Raw genomic sequence first — 16,444 nt, 5'->3', positions numbered from 1 at the left:
ACTCTTGATTATACTTAGTAACAATTCAAGCGTGGGCGTAGATCCAATAGAACAGTAACAACTAATCTGACAAACAGGCGTATCTTCATTCCACCCTCCCCCTCCCCCCAGTTTTTACGACTCATGTGTTTGATTTTAAGTCACCTGAAACTTGTCTTGAACGAGTAGTTCTTCTGCACAAAAGTCAAGATTTAAATTTGAAGATAAGACTTATTTTCCATTCCAGGACAAATGGTTAAACAGCACAGTTTTTCTTTGAAATGCTCTACTGTAAAAAATGATTTTTGTCGCTTACGCCTCTTTGTCATAAAGGCGACGATATCATCACCCATCCCCATCTTCGCAAATTAGCCAAAAGTGCCACAAAAAGGGAACCAAAATAGAGCAAATCAATCAATCAATCAACCTATGTCTTGGATAAGAATTTATAGGATGAATTGATAGCCATAACTAGTTTTCAACGCAAAATAATTACTGAAGTGGGGGTGATTTTAGTCTGGAAGCCTCCTATTTAAATTCTTTACTAGTTTAACTAGTTTTCCAATAACACCAAAACCCACGGCTATGAAATGGTTGGAAATTTGTTCCAGGAAGAACATTTAACCACGGCTATATACACAAAAATAATGCTATATTTGAAGATCCAGTCCTTAATTTACATGATGCACATAGTACTTGACCAGGTAACCTTGATTTTTTGCTGAAAGTGGAAATCGAAAAACAAATAACCACTGGTATATTAACAAAAATAATACTTTATTTGGACAATCAGTCCTTAATCCACAGACGACCCTTTGTACTTAACCAAACAACTTTGATCTTTTGGTGAGAGTTTACTTTCCGTAAACGTGGCCTTGTTCCTGAGGATGAGTCCCTGGTCCGTGTCTTTTGACGACTGCGTTGAAGCCGTTGAGCTTGTCGGCCGTGTACTCCACCACCCTGAGGGTGCCGTCGGGCTCCAGGAAGCTGTACCTCCCCTTCACAACGTCGCCGTCCCTCGTCTCGTAGTGATTCTTCATGTCACCCGTGTCGTGATCCTGCACGCCATATTTGAATATGTACTTGGGATACGCCTGCAAAGGATACCATGAAGGAAATTTAATTTGGTTCTTCAAGAAATAGAAATGCATGATCTTGACAATGCCTTCGATTGACTGAACTTACAATTCTGAGTGCGTCAACGCCTATGCTACTTGCGGCCTACACGTCATACCAAGAGACGTCCTTTATCAACAAGAGAGGGTTCACGAAATAAAGTAAAGTGTTTTAATTAAAATTCATTCTTTAAAAAAAATTAAAGTATATACTTGAAGAGAAATCATTCAGTACAATTGGCGACAAAATATAGAACTTGTGTCATCGACATACCATCTTCTTACTTCACAATGACTAGCAAAGTATTACAGGGATCTTTAATTAAGAATTACATGATTCACATACTGACAAATGGATTCAATAACATGTCGGAATTTTGTATGGGAATCATATGACTACTAAAATATTTTACTGCATTTTCAAGAACTCATTTAATAAGATTTATGTACTATTTTCGAACATAAATTATAAATGTACGTTCAACAAATCTACTTGCGCAATCAGATAACTTGAATTCTTTTGAGAAGAAAATACTTTCCGTTTGTGAAGGCATACTTTTATATTACGTATCGGGATCAAAAATTTTCCGATACAGATATATTATTATTCAACTACAAAGTATGACTTCTTCAGGGGACATATTTATGAATAAAAAAAAAACTTCGAGTACTTGCTCTCAATCAAGCAGTCAAAAGCATGAGCGATATTCTTTTCTCACTTATAAACTGCTTATTGGCAATTCTGTCAGTTTTGAAAATACTCTATTTATTATCTTAGTTTCGGATGAAACGTAAGTAGCAGAACTTACCTTTAATAACGACTAGGTATGCATTTCAAAAGAGCACACATAAGTTTATAAAATCACTGCGACTAAGTTATGTGAAAATACATGTCTGTGTTATCTCCTCTCTCCATATTTGTCTCATTCCTCCCTATCTCTCTCACGATATACAGAGTGTCCTAAAAGAGAGTTTACACTTTTTGGAAGTTAATAACAGGAACACTAATAACACTAAATATGAACTTATTTTTGTGTCACATACCTTAAAGTTATAGATGTTCATTGGCAGTAATACACCGTCTGCAAAGATCTACAGATCGACAAACAGCAGATACGGTTTTCACGGGAAGGGAAGCACAGGTAGTCTCAATCGCATGTCTCATCCAGTGTCCGTTGCGTACACGTCGTTCTTCGCAGTTCCTCCACAGATAGAAATCTAACAGTGTTAAATCTGGAGATATGGGAGGACAATGAACACTCCTTACGTTTCTCGAAAGAAAAATTGCTAACTTCTGCCATTTTGTGTACACTAATGCCTACCGCCTGGTGCGCTGTGATGAAACTAAAAAACAATAGAATGACCACACGCGCTCACACACTCAACGTAAACATTTCAGCTTCAAATGCAAAACGTCCAGTCAGTTATCTCTAATAGTCTCTCTGTCCTTAAGGTTAAAAGAGTGTAAACACTATTTTGGAACACTCTGTATGTGGGAGGACTGCATATATATATCTATTCTTCTCTCTCTCCCTCTCACTTTCTATCTCCATATCTTAGAACATCTCTCAAACATTCTTGTTTGCTTTGTATATTTAAATCTGTTACAATAATAATTTTTATTCTATTATCTTTTTAAAAGCCTTAAAACCGTGATCATACTAAGAATAGATTATTAGATATACCAGTACTCACATAGTAATCTATGGCTTTCTTCCTAATGGCCACTGGTGCTTTAGAAAGTAAAGGTGCTGCTTGAGCGAACACTGGTGCCTGGTGCGAAACCAAAGAAGCTGCCGGAGTAAGGAATGGTGCAGGCCTTGCTATAACAGGTGATGAACTTCTACGAAGTACTGGTGCGGCTTGCAAAGATCCCGGCGAAGAATTGCGGCGAAATATAGGAACTGTAATTGGAGATCCATTTGTCGTCACAATGATCATCATTAACACCAAAGCAAGAGTCACCTGGAAAGATAAATCTTAAAAATGTGCATACTAACTAGCAATATTTATCATTTTTGAATGAATACATACATGCTAATGTCCAACTAATATTTTTTTGTAAAAGGAATAAAAAAAATAGATATATACCAAGGAAATTGAGAAGGGTTGTTGAGATTGGGTTTTTGCATCATTGCGTGAGAACTGCAATGTTCTCTTGATGTTGATTATTTTATTATATTTATCTGTCAGCCATGAACATGAAAAATAAACGTTTTCTTGACGGCCTACAGCTGATTTTCTGTATAGGATTAAAGACATGTTCTACCGAATGGACTATCCTGACTAGTTTTCTTGATGCACAAGAATGTTATTATTCACATTTTAATATTCAAGTGCCGACCTTTGTGGCGAAGTGGTTAGCTCAGCATGCTACGACGCCAGGGGTCTTAGTTTCGAATTCCCGCAAGCGTATTGGTTTTCTTTGTGAATGCCCCTTCATCGTATCATCACTCATCCTCAGCTTCGAAATTAACCGAAGTATCACAAAAGCGAATTAAAATAAACCAAATCAACCAATCAATTAATATACTCACCCTAATCCGTAGCCAAAATAATTTTATTCTTTGTAAAATTCAGACGCTCTTATTCAACAAAAACTATTGTTTAATAACTGTATGTTAGAATTCTGTAGTTGACAGCATTCACTTCTGTTCTATTGAATTGAATAAATCAGAAAGTGTTACTATCGCATATCTACTAGTTTAAAATGAGTACTTCACACAGAATCTATTATATTTGTGCGAGGTAATATTCAAAACATGAAGCATGAGCTTCATGCAATGAAGTGTCGATTAAAATTATGTGAAATTATAACCGGTTTTACTAATATACCTTCATAACCATTTTTATCAATTTGCAGAACACGTATTCCCTATTTTTATTGTTTCCCATTTTCAAAACTTCCCTCCATATACTATTTGTCATTACTGAATATATTATATAGGGCTAGGATTTTATGTAAATACATATTTTTAGTTTGACGAATTAGCACATTTACGAATAGTAATGTTTGTAGTGATATAGCTAAGACTGATTTTATTACTAAAATTTTTCCATATTTCTACCCTTAATAAATACTTTACATAATTAAGGAAAACATACTTAATTTTACATATTTCAACAGGTTTATTTCACATATTGTTCATACTTGTACATTTTGGAATTCAGTAGCGTAACTAACACGCTCTGCGGCCCTCCGCAACTTTCAACTGTGGGCATATTCCCCTTTAAAATAAACATTCCTTTAAAAAATATTAATTCACACCTACATTTATATTAGGTACACTAATATGAAAATGCACACATGTAATTTGATGGAAAAACTGGTACGAAAGGTTAAGACAACAAAGTAAAAAATTATGTATTGTAATTATGAATGAAAATACATGAATTTTAAGAAGTGAGTCATACCTTGCTTTACATGGGCTTGTTATAAGGCCAATTTGTAGTCAGATACACTAATCGGGAGTGGACACTCAAAGTGAAACTTCCACCAGGAAACGAATCCACTTCCCTTTGATTTTAAAGTGATAACATTAGTATAGATTTTTGTAGTTCTTAGTTATTTTTATTAGCAGTGGTTTCAGAAAGGGGGATAAGCTTGAGAAATCATTTCGTCAGACGAAACTGTCATGGAAATGGGAAATATTGATCTATCGCTTTGTGTCCATCGTTTAACATTATTGCCTTGTAAGCAACAAGCCTGAGATTTGATTTTCCAGTGTCGACTAATTTAAGTGACTATAGTAAATCTAATCCCGATTAATGTACACTGTCTAACAAAGGATTACTCGAACATTGTTCGGTATCAATACTTTTTAAATTGCTTTGTCTCCCCTCCACCATGCCCTTCCCGCTAAATCCGGCAGTGACTACTGTTGCCAGGTTTAATATTAAATGGATCTTATGATATTTATTTGCCTTTTATTCCTCTTCTTTCTTCCTTTCTCGAAATTCAGCACCTCTTGGACATTTGTTTTACACATTTCTGATTTCATTAACAATAACAACTACAAAACGAAACTTTAACAACATACGGGAGCAGCACAGGTTCACCAAACCTGACGAAACGCGGGCTGTAAATAGGTGCGGGAGGGGCTAAAGTCAGTGTTGCCAGCCCTTTTTCTTGCCCTTCGGCGACGTAATCAATGACTTGAACTATTCAGGTATTGAAGGTATTCTTCTAATCTGGTAATTCACTTTCTACGTTTCTAGTGATTAACATTTTCTGTTTGCAGTTGTAGAGGCTATCATTCTTACTGCGCCCCGAAGCCCACCATGGGGGCTGCGGGGAGTTCTGTACGCCACTGTTGTAATTGTTCAAAATAAATCAATTATGTGGTTCTATGACCATTTCAGCTCTCGGCTCCGGCACGTGTTCTTGTAGGAATTGTGCAAAGGGGGCTGTATAATGCGACGTATATTGTTTTCTAATTTTCTTTGTTAAAATTGCTGTTTTCGATGGGTGACAAGTTCATAGAAAAATAAAAAGTCCGCGGCTTATCGTCCGGTGGCAGTATATGTGCTTGATATTGTTGCGAGGCAATAATACTGCTGATGGAGGAGCGTTGTGGTCTAACTGTCGAGGTTTAACACGTTCACATTGTATTAAAAAATTTAATCGTTAATGAAAAGTATGACTTTATCAAGAAGTACATTCTATTAAGAATGTTTTGCTAATAGTTCGTCAAACTATCATGTGAATTATACTTCTTATTCAAATTATTATTTTGTTAAATACACATCTTAAGTTTGCAACAAGCTGGTTTTTATAATTTTAACTATTCGATTAGGTTGAGTTCGTTTTCGGTAGCTTGTCACTTTTAAGTATTAATGCAATCGAAATATAATAGATTCTTTATTTTATTTGAAATTACACAAATGGGGAAATCAATATGAGAAAATCTTCCTTGCATCGTTTTGGGTCATTTTACGTTTGTGTTAGTCCCTGTTTTAGTCCATATTTTGCCAATTTTTAGTCCATATGTATGTAGGATATAAAGCAACTTGTTAATACATATTAATTCCAGCCCTGATAATAACTATTGAGTAGTAAGTATTAAGCTGAATTAGTCGCACATGCACGTGTCACTTGTCAATTCGGATTGAAAGCAAAAGTTAATGAAGCAGTGCTCGACTTCTTTTAAACCATGAAAGCAATTTCGTTTCTTATTCCTCTAAGAGAACAGGAAAGTCTAATTAAGCTGTCAATAAACAAGTGGATAATTACATAATTGGGATAGGCAATCCATCAACGTCCAGGCTAACTCATCCTGTATAGCCAGAGGACGAAATGGCATTAACTTTTTTTATCTGGTATCATGTTAAAAACTTTACGCTTCAAATAAAAGCCGCTTCTCTATTTGTATGCATGCTTAGTACAGTGTGTAACAACTGGAAGTAACTGGATCTTGGAGACTGTATTTAGGGATACAGTTTTCGACCCCGAACGTGCCAAAACAGAAGCTGCAAGAGACTAAATATCTCGGGATCCTAAGAAAGTATCCACACCTCAATAAATTAATATTCTTTAAAGCCTGCAAAGGAATGGATGTCAAAATTTTCTTGCTCGCTTCGCTTGGAATGAAGTGTTGCAAAAATGAGTGTTTGGCGATTTACTGAGGTGAATGTGAAGTTTTAAATTGTAGTTGCATTACAAGACATAAGCGATATTCTCGATTTTCATTAATAATATCATTCCTTACAATATAATGGTACTGTTTAATTTAAATCAGATGCATCATGTGGAACAAAAATATATCGAATCCTCATTTCTAACTTCTTGTCACAGAAGAAATTGTATTTAACAAGTTAAATTTGCACTGAAGATAAAATCCACGTAATTATTGTTATGAGTTACTAAATAATTATATTTGCACCAAGAAAACGGGGGAGGGTGAGTTGTTTGAAAGGGGAACCGTATTATATTATCGCCCTGAGGTTAAGAAATTGTAGCTAGGGTTGTGTAATGTCTCGTGAAACAATAATTGAATCGGTCATACGGCTGGATTATTTGGATTGCCAAGGTTGAATTTTCTATCTTTATCTTAAGTTGTATAACAATTTCTGTTATATACTCAAATTGTGAGTTTTATAAACCCACTCAAAAAAACTATTTATATGCATATTTACAATTAAATTTACTACATTTAACCAATCAATAAGCTAGCTTTAAGTTTTTTTCGAAAATCGAACAATTAAAAAATATGGACAGTTTAACATGGTATTTCATTCAAGTAGACACCAATTATTACGTATTCATCCAAACTATTTTGGAGGGGGGGATTATGATGAACGATTTTAGGGGCGGTCTTGAGTGACGGGCACCCCTGTTTATGGAGGAGTGCAGATCAAGTATAGTGTTCATTAAAGCAAAGAAAGAAGTTACTTTCGGTAGACACGCTGTTGTAATTAAATACTTTGTAAGGATTTGTATGATTTGGGAGGACGCATGACATGATTTTTGAGGATGCGCCATTGGCCTTTGTGAGGGGGGGGGGGATGGGCACCCCTGAAAGGAAAAAAAGTAAGACAAATAACGACAGTAGAGATGAAATGCTTCTGTAGAATAGTTGGCAAAACAAGAAGAGATAGAGTACGAAATTAGAGAATCAGGGAAGAATTACATCAGAAGCCAATAGAAGAGGAAAGTGTCACAAAGACAATTAAAATGATAGAAAAGCAAAACAGTTAATTGGAGCTAGAAGAGAGAGAAGGAGAACAAGAGGTAGGCCTGGTTAGTTGTCTTGGGTTCAATTCAAGTGGAGTTTCATTTCACTCAAGTGGGTAGTAGTACAGGTTTAGCACTAGAGATCAAGTTCAAACAAACCTGTACGTGAAAAAACTGAACCTAAATCAGTAGTTCCTTCGACGGTTATAATAATATTGGTTGTTTGGCTATATTCTAAGGGATAATTTCAATTTGTATCCAAAAGGTGGCATCATAACTCGCGTTTCAAGGCCTGTATGGATTAACTTGATACAGTGTGGTGTGGCGATATTGAGCTTAAAAATACTAGAATTCTCGATAAGTTATATCTCGTAAAAGAACTAGGAAAAATAAGATTATTCTATATTCAATTATAACACCATTAAACCTTGTTTCCATGATATGAAAAACTCAATATGCTGACAAAGGCAGAAATTTATTTTATTATAAAACATAAACTAAACGTAACGTTTCAACCTTCTAGCAAAGTATTCTTCAGACTCTGCTAGAAGGTTGAAACGTTACGTTTAGTTTATGTTTTACAATAAAATAAATTTCTGCCTTGGTCAGCATATTGAGTTTTTCTATATTCGGTAGAAAATTATCAGTTTTGCGTAAAAATGATATTTGAGACCGTACTGTGGAAGTGACAGATATATGTATTTTAAGGACTTAGTTCTGTGTGAAAATACCAAAATTCTAGTTAAGTTTTATATGTTTTTTACAAACTAGAAAAAGTGACAAAATTAGTAGTTCAGGTGAATATCCATGTATATCTATACCCTGTCCCCTTATCTCTGGAGCAAGACCGCGCATAACGGCAGAAGATGGTGGCAAATCGAGTGGGCAGAGCGAAGCAGTACACGCTGCTGCGAAGGCTGGTAACGCAATCGTATTGCCTCTCACGCGCATTGGTGGAACCGTCGTGCGTCACTACTTGCGCCAGAGACTTGTTTTCGTTTGCTTGCTTCAGAGATAAAAGAGACAGAGTATATAATAATGCAATTTGGATACTACTGTAGAAATAACGGAATATATAAGAGTTTTAAAGCCCCAGTTATGCTACTTTACCTACGTTCAGTATCTTCACTACGAGGGCTGATTCGCCTAGAAGTATCAACGTTAGTCAAGCCCAGGCACCTAGCAACCCATTGAATGAGAACTAGACAAAGTGATTTTCTTAAACCATCCTGCACATCCGAAAGCAAACAAATAACTAGAATTGTCAGTTGAATAAATTAGGCACTGTTACATAGTGGCCGCGGTGGCTCAGTCGGTAATGCGTCTGACTACCATGCTCAAGATCCCGGGTTCGATCCCCGGCCGGTTCAAATCCGGGAACTTTTCCCACGTTGGAAGCGGTCCCGGCGCCCACCCAGCGTCGAATTACATGGGTACCTGGGGGTAAAGGCGGTCAGGGGCGTGGTGCTGATCACATCACCCCTACTCACGACCGGATCAAGAAAGTGTGGGGCGTTACCCCCACACCCCCTATACGCCTTCATGGCGTGGTGCTAAGCACAGGGGAACACTTTTTACATTCCGAAAGAGTTTTCTTCTTGTTTGTTTATCCAAAACATCACCAATGTTTCTCTTGCAGTCAATAGAATACATTCCTACTTATTTTGGATACTTTACTTCGTTACTTTACACGTATCTTGTAAGCTTATTTGTATTCAAACAAAACTGAGCCTGGGTTCCTAACCTAATACGGGGTGTTCTAAAACCGAGACTTCGATGGCCTGTGTGACTATTTACCGAAATGATAAAGGAACAATAATATTTTACGCATTTTATGCATTACAGACGATTTTTTAATTATTAATCAAAATGTATATTATTTTCACAATTACTCTAATGACAACATTGGTAGTGTCAGAGGACAGTACCAGGTGTGCCTGATATCTGGCTATCTTATTCAATCAATGTAAATATTTAAAAATTTTCCTACAAAAACCTAACGTACCGAAATTTCATTTTTAAATTTATTTATACCATTTGTTCTCATCGTCACGATTGGGCAAAGTGTCAGAAAAGTGAAGACGAATAAGACAAATACGAAATACAAATCTTATATAGGTAAGAATATTCTTTAGTGCCTTTCCTCCAAATAATTTAAAAGAGCCCCGGTTGTCCAGTCAGTAGGGCGTCTGACTGTCACGCTGGCTTTGTCACCGCATAAAGCGACTCTGGGGCTCACCCATCCTCAAATCAATGGGTACCTGGGGACAACCCTTGTTACAATCACGCAAATGGCCGATATGGAGAATGTTTGAGGCCCAATCCCCACATTCCCTAAATGTGCCTTCATGCACGGGAAACTTTAGCTTTACCTTACGTTCCAAGGTATTGCCACCAAGACTGAAAAATGTATCGTGGCTGTCGGGCAAGAATTATATAATTTATGAAAATAATAGTGCACAGATTATTCTACATTTCTTCCGTAAAGTTGTTTCGACACATGCTTTACAATTTTTCCAGCGCTATAAAAATTAACATGATAATTGTACTAATTTGTTAATTTGCATTATTATTATTAGGCCTATATCATTATGTTTACCAATCCGATTTTGCCAGGTAAGCTCGTATCTACCGGGCCAATTTTAAGCAAAATGCAGTTTCATTTAGATGACTGTAGATCGGAGGCTAATTGCCCTACAGACGAATGATACATCGTTATAGGCGGAATGAAACATACTTTCGGACTACATACAATGTATGTACATTGAGTGTATATGTGGATGCGGGGTGAGGGGAGGAACCGGAAAACTCCAAAATCTCATAAAAAATGCCCCCTTCGCCCCTGGACAACAAAGTACAGGACATTGTCAAAATACACATGGAAATGATCGCTGGCATGTCTGGAACAAGAAAAAACTGCACTATTATGATATGAACAATACAACACGACTTGTACCCACAAAACGATAGCCTATGTCTGTACGCCACTGAGCCATTCAGCAAAATGCGCACGACTGTAGGTCCGAAGCTAATTAGCCTAGACGGACGAATCAAGTACCGTATAATTGTATTATTATCATACGAGTAATAGAATACAACTTGTACCCCCCCCCCCCAAAAGACATGTCTATGCGCCAATGAATCAGTTTCAAAGGAAACCGCCATTTTCCCGGTATTTTCCTCCCCTTTTTATGGGAGAAAGAGTCTTTACGGTGCAGTATATGTGTTAACAATAATATAAAAGAAGAAAATCGCAATTCCAGCGAAATGTAGCGAGATTATGACGTAAAAACTACGACCTTGTCGAGGTATCTATATATACCTAGGTAGATAGCTGGTAAACAAGGGGTATACCTAGAGGTATCTATTTATAGATAGCTGGTAAACAAGAGGATATTCTAAGCACATTATATTTTATACGATTGTGTCTGGTTAACCATTTGCGTATAATCACTCTTCTTCCATATTTGAGTGACTGCATTTTTATTTTGCAAACGCGAATGTGATGTATGGTGCTGGACAAATCGAACAGTCCTTTTTCTCTCACAGATAACTATTTATTGTTCCTATATATAATCTGTGGTTTGTACAGCTCCTAACCGGATTATAAACACTACATTTTTTTAAGCTGGGATGTTCAGTTGTTTGTTCTTCCTGTGTTCATCCAGTATTTCAAGACAGGTATACGTAGCTTTTTTGGACTTCGACCTTTCTGGCATAGATTATAGATCTTATCAATCTAGGTTATTGCGAGTAGCTGCTGAAAATTATTGTTCCATTGTTATGGAAATTATACAATAGGGCTTGCTATTTTCACTCGAATTTCTTTCTTAACGATAAGTTCTCAAAATTCATTGTTGTTTTCACATGCAGATTGATGTAAATAGATTTTGCTACAGTTTTGGCGCATGAATATGCTTTAATTTGTTTTTGTAGCGATTGTAAACAGACCAAGTGCACATGGAGCTAATTTGTCTTTCATGAAGGCTTTGGCGCCTAATTACTCAAGGTTCAATGTTTGACTCCAACCTTTGCATGGATACTCCTGTTTGAGTCTTTCCGCAAGAATCCACCTTAGCATCATATTTCCTCATCCCTGTGACTAGCCAAAATTATAAAAAAGGAATTCGAAATAAATAAAATACAAAATCATGTACTTGTATGCGAAATGGGACAAAACAGTTTATGATACCAACATTATTAGCTGAAATATATGAAAGAGTGTAGACGAATACACAATGGAAAACATGTACCCTAGTTGGGTCTACACCACCATGGGGTCTACAGACAATATTTTGATATCCGAGCGAAAGTAGTAGAATTTGTATAAATTCACTATATTCTCAGATAGGTTAATCTGGACTGAACTGCCAGTTTGAAGTCTTTGATTGCTTGATTGGTTTAGTTCATTTTACTATGTTTTCCTGCCACTTTTAGCTAATCGCAAAGATGAGGGTGAATGATGATAAGATGAGATGATGATGAGATTTTTTTTTAGTTTTTGTTTTAAGTTCACTTTATGCACAGAAGGATAATCAAGAATAGACCTACAGTCTAAAGTAGGATTCGAACAACTATGTGCCTCCAGCGGGTATTGAGCCCGGTACTCCTTGATTACAAGGCGACGACGTTACCACTACGCCATCAGGAAGGCCCAGGATGAAGAGAGAATCACACATTGTACTAAAGGATGCATACCCACAATTCTTATCTCAGGAGTTAATAATAATAATAACACCAAAATTAAGTGAATATGCTTGAAATAAATGTCATTGTAGTTCATATTCTAATATGGCGATCTGTTCCCATTTTCGGTGTTGATAAACTTACCTAATGTGTATAATATATAATATTATATATTATACACTCTATATATTATTTATTATAACACATTATATTAATGACAAATATAACTATCGTTTTGTCCTAACATAAATAAATAATTATAGAGCAGTCATCGGCATTTTAAAGTTGCCTATACAAATTAAGTATGAAATTATTTAAATTTTCTCTCATCTGATTCTGTAAGTGTCTCTTTGATTGCTTGTACTTTACTTATACAGATTTAGCATATATTTAATATTGCTAAATAAATATAAATATACGAGATAGGAACGTTCATAATACGCTCGGCACCCCATCCTGCAATGCAGCACCTGTCTTTTGATTAGAAGGCAACAACGTGAATCATTTCACTTCCGGAGACGTCTGTATATTTCTCGCAAGTAAAAAGATCGTCATAGTTCATCATAAGTCCATTTGATTCACAAATTCGCTATTCGGAACTGGATCTGCAGTTTAGGATTGGAACCGCTGCATAGTGTCCCTACCACAAAATGTACCCATTTAGATTAGGGACATTCCATTATGACTGGTTGGACACCCAGATCACATTTTCGACATTAAAGTAACTATTGTATTGGTAGTTAAGCAACATTTTTCTTACAGTTTCTGTGCAATGAATTATGAAACTAAACGCTGTTGATTGAACGTAACTACTCTTAAAATACTTTCATAGATTTATAGTTATAAGTGAACAATATTGTGTCACAGGTGGGACATATAAAACACTGAATCTACTTAATGAGAACATATTTTAATTTTTGTGAATTTTCAAATTATGAAAAATAAATTATTTAAGACAAGGTGAGTAAATAATTGAACTTTGAATATTGTAGTGGAGTTGAAGAGGAAATGTAAACAGTTAGAGGAGAAATTGTTTGTTTTCTGTGTCACAGTGGTAGCCCCAAAAGTAAATCAAAAAGTTAAAATAAACGAACAATATGTAAAATATCTTAACTTATTCATGTATAATACTTGAATTTTTATCCAAATCCAAACTGTAGGCACAAGATAGAATAAAGTTACAGTATTTCATTTAATATCAAAAATTGAGATTCAGGCCCACTTTGACATGTAATTAGTAAACTGAAACAGGACGGGTGACATACTGAGCACAAACGTACACACACTAAAAACACACGAGATACCAAGAATCGCACTCACCTCAACCAGTGACATGTTGCTACGGGTGGTGAACGGCAAAATTTGAATCAAGCCAGCCTCTCGTGATCCGATTCTTTATATAAGTTTGGTCGGGAGTTGCCCCACGGGCTACGCAGGGAATATTTCGCAGGCGAAAGTATGTAAAAGGCGAAGAAGGAAAAAAGAAGCCGCGACAAGCCTTGCAGGAAGCAAAACGCACCACGCTTACTTTTTCTCCTCTCACTTCGCGGTGTCCTACCATTTGCAGCGGAGCGATTGTCCGCAGGGTTCAGGGAAAAAGATGAAAGGACATCAATATGGTACCCTTGAACCAGTTGTGCAAAATAACCCTCTGTTAGATTTTTGACCGGTTTCTCTCTGCCTGCAACTGTGTTTTTTTTTTAAACTGTTTGGTGCATGATTCCATCCTTTACGGTTTTTGTTTCATAACAGCTACACAGCCCCTTTCCCCAGAGGATAAGCAGCCAATCAACCGGATCTAATTTCACAAGTCACGACTCATTTGATTAACAAGTTAGCTTAATAAGATATCAACCTGTCGCCACACAGAAACGTTCTTACTAGTACTTGTTACACCAATAGTTCATCTCATTGGCTGAGAGTGCAATTAAAACCTGTTTTAATGAACGGAATAAATTTAACTTCGAAACTTCTACTCATAAAGTACTTTTAGTCGCTTGTTCAAGGTATCCGAAAATATTTCTGGGGGAAACTGGGTAATGTTGATTTGTGGGCCCTCGTCTGAAATGCATGCAGCTTGGCGAAATACATTACATATACCTTCTCCTAGTGGTGTAAATAACACCCCCGCAGCTCCCGCGGTGCGGGGAGGGGGATGCGCACGACTTTGGGGGGCGCAGTAAGAATAATTAATTCAGAAAAGAAAGACCGATAGTTAACAAAAGTTTTCCTTTTGGCGTTAAAATAGATTTTCAGCCAAACATGTTATATTATTATGGCCCTACAAGCGCAAACAGTTGTTTGAACAAACATGAGACACGGGTAACAATGGATTATACCTAAAACAGAACATAAAGATTCTAACCAAGTAAGTGAATGAGGTACTAGCAAATAATGTTAAACCTTCAATTTTATCATCCAAATTAAGTAAACCACAAGAACCTTTCCCGAAAGACCCGATGATATTTCATAAGTATTATTAATTAAAGTTACGTGAATTTTAATATTTGTATACACCTGATATAAAAGTTAGCTTATGCAAACCAAGATGAAGACATTATATAAAAATCCACTTGGCAGTAAAGCATTAAGCCAATTTCAATAGAAGTATTTAATCTAATCAGTTATTTATTTACTTATAAAGTTTCAGTTTCGGTGCTGAATGTCCATAGGTATTGTATTGCTAGAGGGTCTGAAGCTCGCTTAATAACCTATAGCCGCCGGACCTCTCGTGCGCCTTTATAGGTGTGGTTCACCTACGTCACAAATTGCATTGTGGGATCGAGCAGCCATGATTGATCATGTAATCATTGAGTTTACTATTGTAAACATACGGAATTCATGCGGGAGGGAGGAGATTTCAACCTTGTTTACGATGGTACTGTGCAGTATTCGGTTGTTTAACAGAAACTCACGTTTATCACGGAACTCCATGATTGTTGATCAGAAGATTGGTGAGAATAAATCGTGCCAACATTAATGAACAAAGCAAACATTACAGTGTGCGCAGTGAGCATTTCTTCCCAGGTATGTTCATTTCTCTGTAACTTTAGTACCAATGCATCGAACTGGTGTGTTTAATCATTCTCGCAATAGTGTTTCCTTGTTTTTTATTAGAAAGGTGTTGATAATTCCGATAAATTTGACGATACAAATGATAACATTCAAAGTTAAATTAATATTGATAGTTGTACGCTTGTACTTGATTATTTATATTTCGTTCGTTAACACAAACTGTTATTAATTGTTATCCGGTCAATGAGAAAAGGTGCCGGTACTAAGCTTTGTGAACTGTTAGAAAAAAATAACTGCTTGGCTAAAACATATTAATGATATATCAACGTATCCCAAATTGATTGATTGATTTGGTTTATCTTACTTCGCTTTTCTACCAATATTGGCTAAACGTGAAGACGAGGATTAGTCATGATATCATGAAATTCATAAAGGGACACTCACAAAGAACAGCCATGCACAGCCCTGGATTCGAACCCGGGACGCATCGTAGCGTGCTGTGTTAACCACTCCGCCACGGACGCCGGTATATCCCAAATTGTTAAAGCAAGAGGTAAAAATTCTGTTTTCGAATAACTCAACATTTTAAATTACAGCGCTTGAACAAACGTTCAAAGGAAACAGTGACAATAATGGCAGAGCCTTGGAATTTATAGTTAATCTGTACTGGAAATAAATATTTCAAGGAGAATCCCAATCACTAATGAATACGATAACAAATTGATTCGAGGTAGCTGGATCAAGTAAATAAACACACGTGAACTACAGTTGGCCAAAGGTTTAGGCCCCTTTTCATTTCATTATCGTCCAATTCGTGTGAATCTACACCGAAAAACGTTGCTTTTTCTCCATATCTTTTTCTGTCGACTGCCCAAAGAGTTTGAACATATCAAGAATTATTGCTACTTCCAGATGGCACAACATTGTCATTAGTTTTATGCAATGCTACCAACCAACATATTACACAGTACTAACA

General features: G+C 36.4%; 1 protein-coding gene across 1 annotated transcript; it reads right to left on the bottom strand.

Annotated features, from left to right (window-relative positions):
• Positions 1 to 735: 735 nt before the first annotated feature.
• Positions 736 to 13,869, bottom strand: LOC146002088 (larval cuticle protein A3A-like). Its single transcript, XM_083139804.1, has 3 exons — positions 13,774 to 13,869; positions 2,790 to 3,059; positions 736 to 1,073 (listed from the first exon to the last, which is right to left on the bottom strand). Exons 1-3 carry the CDS (start codon positions 13,786 to 13,788, stop codon positions 834 to 836), a joined length of 525 nt encoding a protein of 174 aa, XP_082995930.1. The 5' UTR covers positions 13,789 to 13,869; the 3' UTR covers positions 736 to 833.
• Positions 13,870 to 16,444: the final 2,575 nt, after the last annotated feature.

The sequence above is a fragment of the Lepisma saccharinum genome, chromosome 18 (genome assembly GCF_977018435.1).
Source record: "Lepisma saccharinum chromosome 18, izLepSacc3.1, whole genome shotgun sequence".
NCBI lineage: Eukaryota > Metazoa > Arthropoda > Insecta > Zygentoma > Lepismatidae > Lepisma > Lepisma saccharinum.
This window is presented reverse-complemented; position numbering and strand designations above follow the sequence as displayed.

What these genes read in the sequence shown, in the direction of transcription:
- LOC146002088 (XM_083139804.1), bottom strand. An exon ending in AGAAAGCCATAGATTACTAT is followed by an intron (nt 1,074 to 2,789) that starts GTGAGTACTGGT and finishes TATCCTTTGCAG; the next exon opens with GCGTATCCCAAGTACATATT.